The sequence below is a fragment of the Nelumbo nucifera genome, chromosome 4 (genome assembly GCF_055504915.1).
Source record: "Nelumbo nucifera cultivar China Antique chromosome 4, China Antique-T2T, whole genome shotgun sequence".
Taxonomy (NCBI): Eukaryota; Viridiplantae; Streptophyta; class Magnoliopsida; order Proteales; family Nelumbonaceae; genus Nelumbo; species Nelumbo nucifera.
Genome location: NC_142652.1, coordinates 21,347,529 through 21,360,140, shown reverse-complemented (window position 1 = coordinate 21,360,140; position 12,612 = coordinate 21,347,529). Strand labels below are relative to the sequence as shown.

Sequence of the window (12,612 nt, the reverse complement as noted above, 5' to 3'; positions counted from 1 at the left end):
ATATGTTCACAACACCCCTAAACTTGTAACAAAAAGCAATCTATCAAGTGGTGTGTGATTCTTACAAGTTACAGAAGCAAATTAAATACGTTTATAAGACCTTTCTTGATTGCCATTTGCCAGCAATGCCTCATCTTCCAGTCAGTAGTCTATTATTAAACCCCCGCTCCCAAAAAATAAAAAGTAAAAAAACAAACAGAATTCAAAGTAATATAAAAATAGAAGGGCAGTTTGGTCATTAAACTTCTCCCATTCCCAGACGACCGTTGGGCTGTTATGTTCAAATGTGTCAAAATTTACAGCACATGCCCTTCTCTTACCAACCAAATACGTTGCTTCAAGACTTGGGCATGGGAACTAAAATAAAAAGAGAGAAAAATAAAAGAAAACTATCACCAGTGCTTACCTACCAGTAGGTAAGCCATCTCTCTGGTCAATTCTTAGAGTTGAGTTCTTTCTTTCCTTTAAATATAGACAAACCCTTTTGACACTCTCCTCTCCTGGTAGGCTGGTACACAGTGTGCTTAAAAGCATCACCAGAGACCCTCTTGCTTCTGAGGTCCCATTGAACTTCAGGTTCAGGCCAATTTGTGATCAGAGAGAATTCAGAATTTCAGTATGGGATTCAACAAGCCCACAGGCCCATTTCATGAAAATGCTATGAGAATCAAAGCCAAAGATAGTTACAGGCAATGTCAAGGCCGCATTCTTGCCGAATTTAAATTTACAATATTATCTTTCTTCTTTGTCATGATCTTCTCTAATGCTGGTATGTTTTGGGCAGTGAAATTTGAAATTAACAATTTGATCTTGTTTTCCATCTGTTTATTTATCTTTCCTTCCCTTTTCTTTCTTGAATGTAGCTGCATACGATCCACTTGATCCAAATGGGAACATAACAATTAAATGGGATGTAATGTCTTGGACCCCAGATGGCTATGTGGTGAGTATCATTATCCATCACTACTTCCCTGTCCTGCCTTGGTAGTTTCATTGCCAGATCCAACCAGTTATAAAACCAACTTAGGCTAAAATATGGAATGCTTAATGCCTTCAAAATAGACTGTTGGAGCATTTTTTTTACTACAATTTTAGTAATACTTAATTATTATTATTATTATTTGATTTGTGGATTTAATGTATAATGTATTCTTACATAATTATGGAGTGTTGAGGAAATTAAAAAATATCTGTTTATCTTACAAAGAAAAGGAATAAAAGAGAAAACAATCCAAAACACAGGTGAAATTGAGCATCAGAAGTTATTGATCAATATCATCAAGCTAATTCCATTTTGATTTTATTTTCCAGGCAGTGGTGACAATCAACAACTTCCAGTTGTACCGGCACATTATGAGCCCAGGCTGGACTTTGGGCTGGACTTGGGCGAAAAAAGAAGTCATATGGTCCATGGTGGGAGCCCAAACTACCGAGCAAGGAGACTGTTCCAAGTTCAAAGGAAATATTCCACATTGTTGCAAGAAGACTCCCACAGTGGTGGATTTGCTCCCTGGAGTCCCTTACAATCAACAATTTACTAATTGCTGCAAAGGCGGTGTGGTGACAGCTTGGGGACAAGACCCTGCAGCCTCAGTCTCAGCTTTCCAGGTGAGTGTTGGGCTCGCTGGTACCACAAACAAGACAGTAAAACTTCCCAAGAACTTCACTTTGCTAGGTCCAGGACCAGGTTACACTTGTGGCCCAGCAAAGATTGTGCCCTCCACAACCTTCCTCACCCCTGACCGCCGGCGAAAAACTCAGTCACTGAGTAAGTCCAAATTTGACGATCACCCTTCTCGTGTGACTAACAGACCTCTTGATTAGCTCCTAATTTTACTTTTGAGAAGAACAGAAAATTCATCAAATGTTCACTTTGTTGTTGTTTGCCAGTGACATGGAATGTGACCTGCACTTATTCACAGTTTCTGGCGCGGAAGAACCCGAACTGTTGCGTCTCCTTCTCATCTTTCTACAATGACACCATCACTCCTTGTCCCTCCTGTGCCTGTGGTTGCCAGAACAAGAACAACTGTATCAAGTAATTCTCCAACTCTTACCTCCATAAATATAGACCGAGGAACAGAAACTTAGATGCTCACTATATGTGTGATCACAAGTCAGATCACTGTCTCCTTATCTCCCTGTGCTAACCTTGTACAATTGCGAGTGTTATTACAGAAGTGATTCAAAGCTGCTAAGCGTGGTGGGAATCAATACACCAAAGAAAGACAGCACACCACTGTTGCAATGCACTCACCACATGTGCCCGATTCGAGTGCACTGGCATGTGAAGCTCAACTACAAGGACTATTGGCGTGTCAAGGTTTCCATCACCAATTTTAACTACAGAATGAACTATACACAGTGGACACTTGTTGTTCAGCACCCAAATCTTGACAATGTTACCCAAGTTTTTAGTTTCGACTACAAGCCTCTCGTTCCTTATGAATCCATAAGTGAGTGCAAATAAACTCCAAACTATGTGTGATTACACCTTCATGCATGATGGCTGCTTATATATCCATGTTTGCACACATTCACTGCCTCTGGAAGGGTTCTCTATAGAAACACAACTTTTTTTTACAGGGTCCGTTCAGTTCGCAGTTGGAATTGAAATCCTTCCAAATTGGAATCGGAATGGTCCATTCAGACAGGAATGGGAATGGGAATGACAATCAGCAGGAATGGGATTTCATTCCCAAAGGAGGGGCAGCGAATGGTTATTCCCTCAAATGGGTGAATGCCATTCCAGCAGGAATGGGAATGGGATTCCGGCTCCGCCCATTCTGATTCCAATTCCAGACCCCTATTCCCGTCAACGAAACGGGGCCTCAGTCATTTGCATTCCCATGCTTTACATTTGTACTAGTGTCAAAACTATGATTTTCTGTTGTTTTTGTGTCAAACTACTGAGCAATTAATGCAAAATTACTAATCGTTTGCTGTTGTTAATTGTGTACACACAGATGATACTGGCATGTTTTACGGCATGAAATTCTACAACGACCTACTAATGGAGGCCGGTCCATTTGGCAATGTCCAGTCAGAGGTTCTGCTTCAGAAAAACAAGGAGACGTTCACCCTGAAGCAAGGATGGGCATTTCCTCGGAAAGTCTACTTTAATGGTGACGAGTGCATGCTACCCCCACCAGATACATACCCATTCCTACCAAATTCTGCCCATGCGAATCCACTTGCATTCTCGACATTAATTGTTTCTATGCTCTTCCTCTTAATGACTGTCTGGTGATGGGTTTCCTAGAGAAATGAGTCGGTTCTCAGGAGTTTTGAAGGCATAGAAGTAGTTTAGTCTTGAATGAGTGGCCATCTTTGACACAACTGGAGGGACAGGTATATATACAAACAAAACATCAAATTCTATTCTTTTTAAACTAAAATGGACGAGCTGGGTGTATCTCAGTTAAGTGAAACATTTTCTGTTAAGATATTCATGAAAAAAAAAAATTAAAACAAGCTCCTCTAAAAGAATGGTGCCCATACTGCATTGGTACGCAAGGGTTGTTTGTTTCAATGCACAAGGAGCAAAAAATTCTTCTACCAAAATAGTTTCAGTAGTTATTGTTGCCCATTTTATGGGGAAAACTGAAAACTTTTCCACCCCTCCTCGAAATTTATGTAGATGGAACCTAAACTGATCAATTTTTTTCAAGATACAATGAATAAAGGAGGGTATCTGGGTCTGTTTCTCTGTCTGGTAATGGTTGCTATCACTGTCCATTCGATCACCATGTTTCGCAACTCGATGTAATATTATTTGATTCTCCTGTAGATGGAACCTAAACTGATCAATTTTTTTTCAAGATACAATGAATAAAGGACGGTATCTAGATCTGTTTCTCTGTCTGGTAATGGTTGCTATCACTGTCCATTCGATCACCATGTTTCGCAACTCGATATAATATATATGATTCTCCTGTAGATGGAACCTAAACTGATCAATTTTTTCAAGATACAAAGAATAAAGGATCTGTCTGGTATGGTTGCTATCACTGTCCATTCGATCACCATGTTTCGCAACTCGATCTAATATTATGTGATTCTCCTGTTCCATGGTTTAGCTTTTAGATTGGAAGACTAATAAACCTCAGAGCAGTCTATTTTAATGCTGTGCCATGCCGATGCATTCAAGACAAGAGGTGATCACACAGCCAGTAGCTTACATCAATGAACTGATTACAGCATGTAAGAGTTGGGATCTGTTGCGCTTGTTTTGCGCTCAACTTGGGCAGACTGCATTCAAGGGCATGACAAGTAGAACAGATCCGGACTCTTAATGTAGTGGCCAAAATGTAGTCTTATATGCAACCCGACAGGGATTAGAGGTACCATATCTCGTGCAAAGAAGATTTTCTTTCTTCATCCTCCTGAAGATGTGCCACCTTAAATTACAGTTCATTCCTTGAGTGGGATTTTCAAATGAAAAAATAAAATAAAATTTCATGGGCAGATAAAAATTTGATTAACTCAAAGATCAAATCCATATATTATCTCTAATTTCACTGTGAGATGTCTTTATTACAATGGAGAAAATAACAATTTTAAGTGGAACCCTACAAACAAGATGGTTAATTATAAATTAACATAAAATACAACAGGTAAAATGTAAACAAAATGCCAGTAAATTGATTCAAACAGCCAATACATTACACAAAAAGATAAAATTTTTCACCAGGGATTGTTGTGCACCTGAATCCACTGACAATGCTGGAATCCAAGGCCCCAATGAAAGCAAGATCAAAAATTTCACCACAAGATTCTGGCAGTTTGATCCAGTTGTAAATATTATAAATGGCCCATAATTTGCAATGCTCCCCTGTATCGTTTTCACTTACGCCCAAGCAAACAAGAAGAGCAAAGATGCCAAGAAAGCCACAACTGGACCAAGGAAGGACACCATTGGTCTGGGACTAGCATTTGGCAACCATGGATATGCATCAGGTGGTGGCATGACACAGTTATCACCATTGAAATAGATCCGCCGAGGGAATGCCCATCCCTTTTCAAAAGTAAAAGTTGATTTATCCTTCCGGAAAAGTAACTCTGACTGGACATTCCCTAGGGGGCCAGCTTCCATGAGCAAATCATTGTAGAATTTAACCCCCCATAGCATTGCAGTATCATCTGCGAAACCAATTCCAGAATTTCAATAATGTTTCTGTTAATCTCAGTGCCTTAGCATGTTGAGAAAGGAGAGAAAAAAAAAAAAGAAAACCATGTAAACCTTCCATATGGAAATGATTGTGATCTACACACTGCAATGCTTACTTATTGTTTCTTCAAAAAAAAAATGCTTACTTATTGCAGTGAGAAAACTAAAAACAAGGGAAATACTAACTTATTACAACGATAACCATTTTCTATATATTTAATTGGATCATCCACCAATTAATGACAGCAGCAAGAGAAACGCTAGAAATATGGCCTGTTTCAGGCAGATTGCTTTTAAATCATGACTAAATCAAGCACCTCCTACCCATGTATTAAACAGATACTTGTCTGTATTTTTTATCAAGGGCTAGTTGCTTGTGACATGTTCTGTCACCAACCTGATAGGAGCCCCAAAAAAAAAGAAATTCACTTATCAATTTAGTTCAATTTGTTTGGACTTTTGTGGTGAAAAAAATTCTTTTTGAACAATTGTTTCAATTGTCCAGACCACCTTAATCCTTGCATTTGTTTTTTTTTTTTTGGGAATGCATTTACATATGTTAAATACCCAGTGTCATGATATGGAATCATTATCCACCCGTTTCTACAAGCCCAGTACAGTAAGACAGGAGCATTATTTAATAACCAAAGAGACAACTTACTTAGGCCAGCATAAGGAGTTAATGACTTGTAATTGAAGCTGAAAATCTGCGTGAGATTATCGAAGTTTGGGTGTTGAACGACCAGGTTCCACTGTGTGTAGTTCATCCTGTAATTGAAATTAGTTATTGTGACCTTTACCCTCCAATACTCTTTATAGTTGAGCTTAACATGCCAGTGGACCCGGATAGGGCACATATGGTTGGTACACTGAACTAAAGGCACGTAGCTATTTTTACCAGCTGAAAGAGCTGAAGCTAAATATGGGGAGTTTCCCCTGCATGCCAAACGAAGATAAGTGTAAGAAATACAAACACAATACACCATGTCCACACCAGAAAGAAATCATGTGGAGAAGGAATAATGAAGGTTTCTGAAAGAAAGAGAGAGAGAGAGAGAGAGAGAGAGAGAGAGAACAATACAGGTATTAAGTGTTGCAGGAAAAAAGATATATAACGAGACTTACTCCACACAACTCCCTGGCTGAGTTATGTTGTTTTGGCAGCCACAAGTGCATGTTGGACAGGGAACTATTGTATCATTATAGAATGAGGAGAGTGAAACACAGCAGGTCGGTGTCTTCTGAGACAGGAATTGAGAATATGTACAGGTAACATTCCATGTCACTGCAATAAGATAGCCATGTAAAGTGTAAGCTAATTTTCATCTCTCTTCTCTTCTCTTCTCTTTTGGTAAATAGTAACAACAAACAAGAGAACTTTAATTGGGCCATAGCATTAGTCCAGTTACAGGGAAAACAATGAACAGTATTTTGACCAATTTGTGACTAATAAAGTGGTATTCTTCAAGGTTTGTATGTTTCTCACTAGAGTTATTATATTTAACATTTAGATTTCTTGTATGATAGTTGTATTTTTGGCTAAAACCTAAAAGCACAAACATATGGTGCTACTTTTCTTTCCATACAAGACATGGAAGAGTCAAAAGACCATATTATGATCAGGCTACCAAAGAAAGAAACAAGTTCATCATTTAAAATTAACTTACTCATTGCTTGAGTCGTCCTCCTTTGATCTGCTGTGGTAAATTTAGTTGGTTTAACAATCTTTGCTGGTCCACATGTATATCCAGGTCCAGGTGCTTTCAGTGTGAAGTTCTTTGGAAGTTTAACAGTTTTGTTGGTGGTCCCTGCTGCACCAACACTAACCTGGAACGAGCTTGCTGCATTGGTTGGATCCTGAACCCACGAATTGATCACTCCTCCTTTGCAACAATTTGCAATCTGCTGGTTGTAGGGAGTTCCTGGCAATAAATCTACAACAGTTGGATCTTTCTTGCAGCAATGTGGGATATTCCCTTTGAATCTTGAACAATCCCCCTGCTCTGTGGTTTGGCTTCCCATCATGCTCCAAATCACCTCCTTCTTTGCCCACGTCCATCCCAGTGTCCATCCTGGTGCCTGAATGTGACGGTATTGCTGGAAGTTGTAGATTGTGACAACAGCCTGCCCAGTTCCAGACAGAAGATGGATGACAACTAGGATGATACAGGGGAAGTAAGCAGATAAACTTCCAAAACATGAAACAAGTTTTGACAGAAACAGTGAAGCACTAACTCTGCCTGGAAAGTGAAAGCAACTGAAAAAGAGTGTTTGTGCTGATAATAACATGAGCGAAAGTAACCTTATTAATAAAATAATACAGATTCTGTAAATATGGAACAGAAATGTAACAAGCCATATCAACTAGATCTATATTATAATTCATGCTAAACGGGTAGTTCAGATTATGCTAATGCCAAAATCACTTAACAAGCCATATCAATGTTGAACCGGAAAGCAACCAATGAACAGTAATATAATTTTCTGTAGTATGCAAGTATTGTAAAATATGACATGAGCTTTTTTTTTTTTTTTGAAATGTTTTATCATATCTCGGTTACTCATGCTGACACTCCAACTGCACAAACACACACACCCCAATAAGGGCCATATCTACTTTATGAAAATCCATGTGCTGCATACTTACAACATAGCCATCTGGAGTCCAGCTTATAACGTCCCATTTGATTGTGATATTCCCATTTGGATCAAGTGCATCATAGGCTTCTGAAACACAATCCAAAGTTTTAACTTAGACCCTTAATTGCCAAGAAAGCCAAAACACCAATATCTCATATATTTTTAATTTTTGAGAGCTCTTTTTTTTTTCTTTTGTAGATAATAGACTTCCAATATTTACTTCTATTAAAAAAAAAGAAGTCCAATAATACACCAATATCAGGGCATCATACCAATCATTTAAAATTTGTATATCCTTTACACAACATAATAAGGTGTGAATATTTTTGTTTTTCTTTTCCTTCATGACAAAACACTTGCAATGTAAAAATAAAATTAAGAACATTACAGAAGCGCCTAAAATGAAAATATGGATTTGTGTGAAGGAGCTTTTTTGATGATATGCCACAAGTTAAGTTTGGGTTTTTAAGTGGATTAGTTCCAGTCTGGTGATCCATAATTGGGCAAAACCTGCGCTGACCCTAGTCAAGAAACATCGTTCTCAGGAGAGATTTGCTAAATGTAAACCTTTGAACATAAAAATTCCCAGGTCAGACTGGCAACACAAGTAGATTAAGAAAACTGGTTTATTAGCATAATGGTAAAAAGTGATCACGATCCAAAATCAGAGACAAGAGCAATAGAGGGTAATATTAGAATACTAGTGAATATTTCCTCTCTTTCTTTTCCCATTCTCTATTAGATCCGTACTCGCTAAATCCATGAAGAAAGAGCTAAGCTTTGGTTTTCAGCGAAAGGGAAATGCAAAAATATAGAAGTTGTTATATTTCCTTCTATTAAGAAAAATCAAATGCTACACCGACCACCCAAACCGAACTCCTCTTGTATTTATGATCTTCAATTATAAAATGAACCAAATTTTAATCAACTGAAACAGAGATGCAACTATATTTCTCATAATCTTTCGTACTCTCACAATCCATCTTGGGAAAGAACTCTAAATCTAAAAAACGAAGAATAAATCTGTAGATTTCAACAAAAACTAAATAATGTCCACAAGAAGATAAAAAAAGCATACTTTTAGAAAAACAGAAAAGAGACCATCTCGTCAATTTTTCTATTTTCAGAAACCCAAGGGTCAAATGTCTCAGATTTCACACAATGTGCACTCATCAGTTAACCACAACCAAAATGCTAAATCCACGAAAAAAAAATAACATAACCAATCGAAACCCATGAACATAAGCGAAAAAGAAATCCAGAAAGGATAAATTTGACATTAAGCAAGGGAAGAGAAATGGAAGTGATTTTGAATGTGAACCTGTTGATGTGAAACTGAAGCAGGAAAGCAAAAACATGAACAAAATAGTGCAGCTGGTAAGCTTGGAGATAGATCTGCTCATGGATGAGCAGATAAGCTCCATTTCTGTTGCAGATTTCTCTTGTTTCTCTTCTGTGTAAGCTCAAGATCTGCAACAGTAACAGAGAAGTGGGAGGAGCTCAGACTAAGAGAGAGAGATGAGAGAACAGAGAAGAAGCACGTTGTCGCTGGCCTTTTCTTCACATGACAGGGTGAAGCGAAGAGCTTAAGATCTAAGTGGACTTTGAGTCACTGTAATTACTGCAAGCTTTTCCATTTAATTCCACTTAAGTTCCTAACAAATTTTTGTTAATCGGCATTCTGCCCATACCATTGAATATATTTACATGCGTGCCACTATTTCCTATTACGAAATTACACACATGCCCTCCCTTTTGGAGGAACTGATGTGATCTTCCCCGTTCATTGATTACTTGCATCTTGTCCTCTTCTAGATTCTTATCAAAGAGTTGTTGGAGTCGTGGGCCCCTTTCCAGCTTCACGGTACAGGTCACAGCACAGCCAGGCGCCAGCGTTAAGTTGATTGCTACCGCTACGCACGCGTGGCCACGACGCACACAGCCCATGCCACCTCGTGTACAATATCCAAGTTCAAGTCATACGTGGCTGGGCCGTACCAAAACATACGGCATGCAGTTTTAACCCAGCGCGTATGGCTGGCATCCGAGTTCCCTCCGTAAAACAGCACCGAGATGATCATTGAAATATGGAAGGTTGGAAACACGCAGTTGAACATGAACCAACCGAGATCCATATCACGTCGGGTTTAATAGTTTATTAAACCCACAAACCGAGTCCGGATCTGGTAGGCACATTCGGTTAGCATGCTGAATAAGCATACAATCACTATTTGGCACCTGTCTCATTTTAATCCATCTGTGTGATAAGTCAAACACATTTGCAGGACAGGTGTCATATGTTGATTGTGTAACACCACACCCGGATTCGCTGAAACGGGAATATAGGTGGGTCAGCAGAGCAGGTTACCGGATCAAGAACCGCTAACCCGCTAAACAGGTCTGTCGACTACTGTCGGCAGCTTGCTATTTACTATCGGACTATTCAATTGTCTGTGTCCCCAAAACAAGCTTCTTAATTCTTAAATTTGGAAAAGCACAAAAAGTAAAAAAGCCCATTTAAGTTTAAGTTTACCCATTCCACAAGTTTGCTGTTTGCAGGCGCTGGGCCGGTGGGTCCTTCAATCAAAGAAAGTTTTGGGTGTTGACTGTTTTTAGGGGTATATTTCGAGTTTCAGGAAATGAACAAGGGCAATTTAGTGATACTAATGTCAAATGATTCATTGATTGTTAAGATTCTGCATCCAATGAAATAATGTGGCGTTGGCGTGCCGACAGTAATTGGGCTCCTCCGTGGGCCTCCGTTTCTTATTCCATCCATGTGTCGGTGGGGAGAGACTGTTCTCATTTTTAACGTCTCTCCTTGTCGTTTGCTTGCAAATTTTGTTTCAAATTAAAAAAAAAAAGCAGGAGAAGAACTTTCTAAACTCCCCAACCCAACATGCATCCGGGCCCATTAGCACTTTGTAGGTCACAAGTCCACAACTAAGAACCACACATAACCATCATGGAGACGAACCATTCCTAAAACTGGAAGGGGCCCACAAAAATCGACGTCTCCCTCCAAAGCCCAAGCCCAAGGGACGTGGCCATGTGAACAGTTTAACCCAAAACCAAAGAGTCTATTTCTCCCCCAACTACTGTTTTTAAACATCATCGGTTTGTGAAAACGTCAACTCTGTTTTTTAAACGTTGTGATGAAAGAGGAAGGTCCAACTTTTTGCCTGTTCTTTATTTGGGACTTGTTTGCAATTGCAATTTTAATGCAGCTTCATTTGCACTGGTATGGAAGACAATACTGAAATCCACCACCCTCAACTGAGTCAATCCAATGATCACAACCTTCTCCAATTTTGCAGTTGTTGAGATTTTCCTGTTTTCTTAGCTAGTTCACCACCTAGTTCAATGTTGATCAAACGGGGCCATAACAGAATAAAATTGCTTTATAAAAAAGAATTTTTGATTGCTAATTTGCTAATCCATTCTAAAGATACTAACAAACTTAGAAACAACTCAAACATGGTCATACTCATATTTGATCATTTGATGATAGAGAAAAAGAGAGATTAGCCTTTGGCTTTCAAGTCTGCCAGTCTCCTATTCAGCTCCTCCTCGGAAACTACTGCTCCTTTCTCCTTCAGCACAACTGCTTTATTCCCGGCCTGTGGGAGTTTCAGAGATACCTCCAACCCGTAATCATCAGCTACTTGCTGCATCAAGGACCCCACCTCCTCTTCAGGAGTAGACAGAGTTGTGGTGCCCGCCATTGACTTCTCCATGAAGCTAGCCTGCACCTCCATGTTTACAAAACCCTTTTCAAATCGATCCATGGTCTGAGACATCTTCTCCATGTTCCCAACAGAAAGCGCCCCTTCAAGTGACTTCACTATTCCGCTCATCGACTTCCCAACTGTCTGCAAGTTGCTCTGGCTCCCGAGTCGTGCTACTACAGCGTCGAGGCGGGATGCGAGGCGCAGATAGTTGAGCTGTTCATTGCGCTTTCTGATCGCGTTTTGAGCATAGATCCTTGCGCCATCCATGTTGCCCTTCTCAATCGCTTTCTTTACTTTGGCCTTCTCTGTTTTCTCTTCCTGCTCACACTTCTTCGCTTGCCTAACCAACGATTTCGATGTGAGCTTCAACTGGAATATCTGCTCCATTAGCTTCTCCTTCCCCATTCTAGAAAACCCAGATCAGGAACTCTAATCCTAGTATCAGTATGCTGACAAAGAAGAGGAATTGGTTCTTCCGTTCTTATCGGTTTTGGTTTGATGAAATATTGAGGATTGTGGAGTGGTTTTAGAACCATAGTTTCAGAGAAGGGAACTTCAAAAACTAGCCGTTGGAAACTCTTAACGTCTCGTAAGGAATTTTAGGCATTTTTATGAACTTCCAAAAAAGCCATTCTATATTTTCTCGCAATTGCGGGTTTTTTTGGGTAAATACAAAGACCCCCCCGTACTAGGGGGTCTGTGATAAAGACCCCCCTGTACTTCCAATGAGATAACCATCCCAAGAAGCCCTGGGCTCGTCCCATGAGTATGTATCGGGGATCATCAAAAGACATCCGACCGACATCAAGGGAGAACCTCGGATCAGTATCGCAGGATCTCCGTCCACATTCGTAATCTGCGATTTCCAACTACGTCTCCCTGAACTGCCTACGCGACGGCTTTTCGGCCCGCATTGTGGTTGAGGCACCGTCGCCAGCGCCGCGTTTCTTCATCTTCTTCTTTCTCCTCCACTTCTGCAATTTCTTGCTAAAAACCAGGCGGCCAACCAGAAACTGCCTGCAATCTCCTTCAAATCCCTCCCCGGAGGCTTCTTAGATGGAAGAATGGGCG

At 39.8% G+C, this 12,612-nt stretch overlaps 3 protein-coding genes across 4 annotated transcripts; 1 reads left to right on the top strand and 2 right to left on the bottom strand.

The window, feature by feature from the left end:
* The first annotated feature begins 485 nt into the window (after positions 1-485).
* LOC104597900 (COBRA-like protein 4) lies at positions 486-3,702 on the top strand. The gene is made up of 6 exons (XM_010259677.3): positions 486-769; positions 864-943; positions 1,312-1,768; positions 1,891-2,038; positions 2,179-2,456; positions 2,967-3,702. The coding sequence occupies exons 1-6, from the start codon at positions 619-621 to the stop codon at positions 3,248-3,250; spliced, it is 1,398 nt and encodes a 465-aa protein (XP_010257979.1). The 5' UTR covers positions 486-618; the 3' UTR covers positions 3,251-3,702.
* Positions 3,703-4,475: 773 nt separating this feature from the next.
* Positions 4,476-9,278, bottom strand: LOC104597901 (protein COBRA-like). 2 transcript variants are annotated; one of them, XM_010259678.3, is made up of 6 exons: positions 9,132-9,278; positions 7,818-7,897; positions 6,838-7,294; positions 6,296-6,455; positions 5,832-6,106; positions 4,476-5,142 (listed from the first exon to the last, which is right to left on the bottom strand). In XM_010259678.3, exons 1-6 carry the CDS (start codon positions 9,232-9,234, stop codon positions 4,850-4,852), a joined length of 1,368 nt encoding a protein of 455 aa, XP_010257980.1. In that variant the 5' UTR covers positions 9,235-9,278; the 3' UTR covers positions 4,476-4,849. The 2 variants fall into 2 exon arrangements, with proteins under 2 accessions (XP_010257980.1, XP_010257981.1); XM_010259679.3 differs by having other exon boundaries at positions 5,832-5,938.
* Positions 9,279-11,193: 1,915 nt separating this feature from the next.
* On the bottom strand, positions 11,194-12,082 carry LOC104597902 (ESCRT-related protein CHMP1-like). Its single transcript, XM_010259680.3, has one exon. It carries the CDS (start codon positions 11,944-11,946, stop codon positions 11,335-11,337), a length of 612 nt encoding a protein of 203 aa, XP_010257982.1. The 5' UTR covers positions 11,947-12,082; the 3' UTR covers positions 11,194-11,334.
* Between the last annotated feature and the right edge of the window lie 530 nt (positions 12,083-12,612).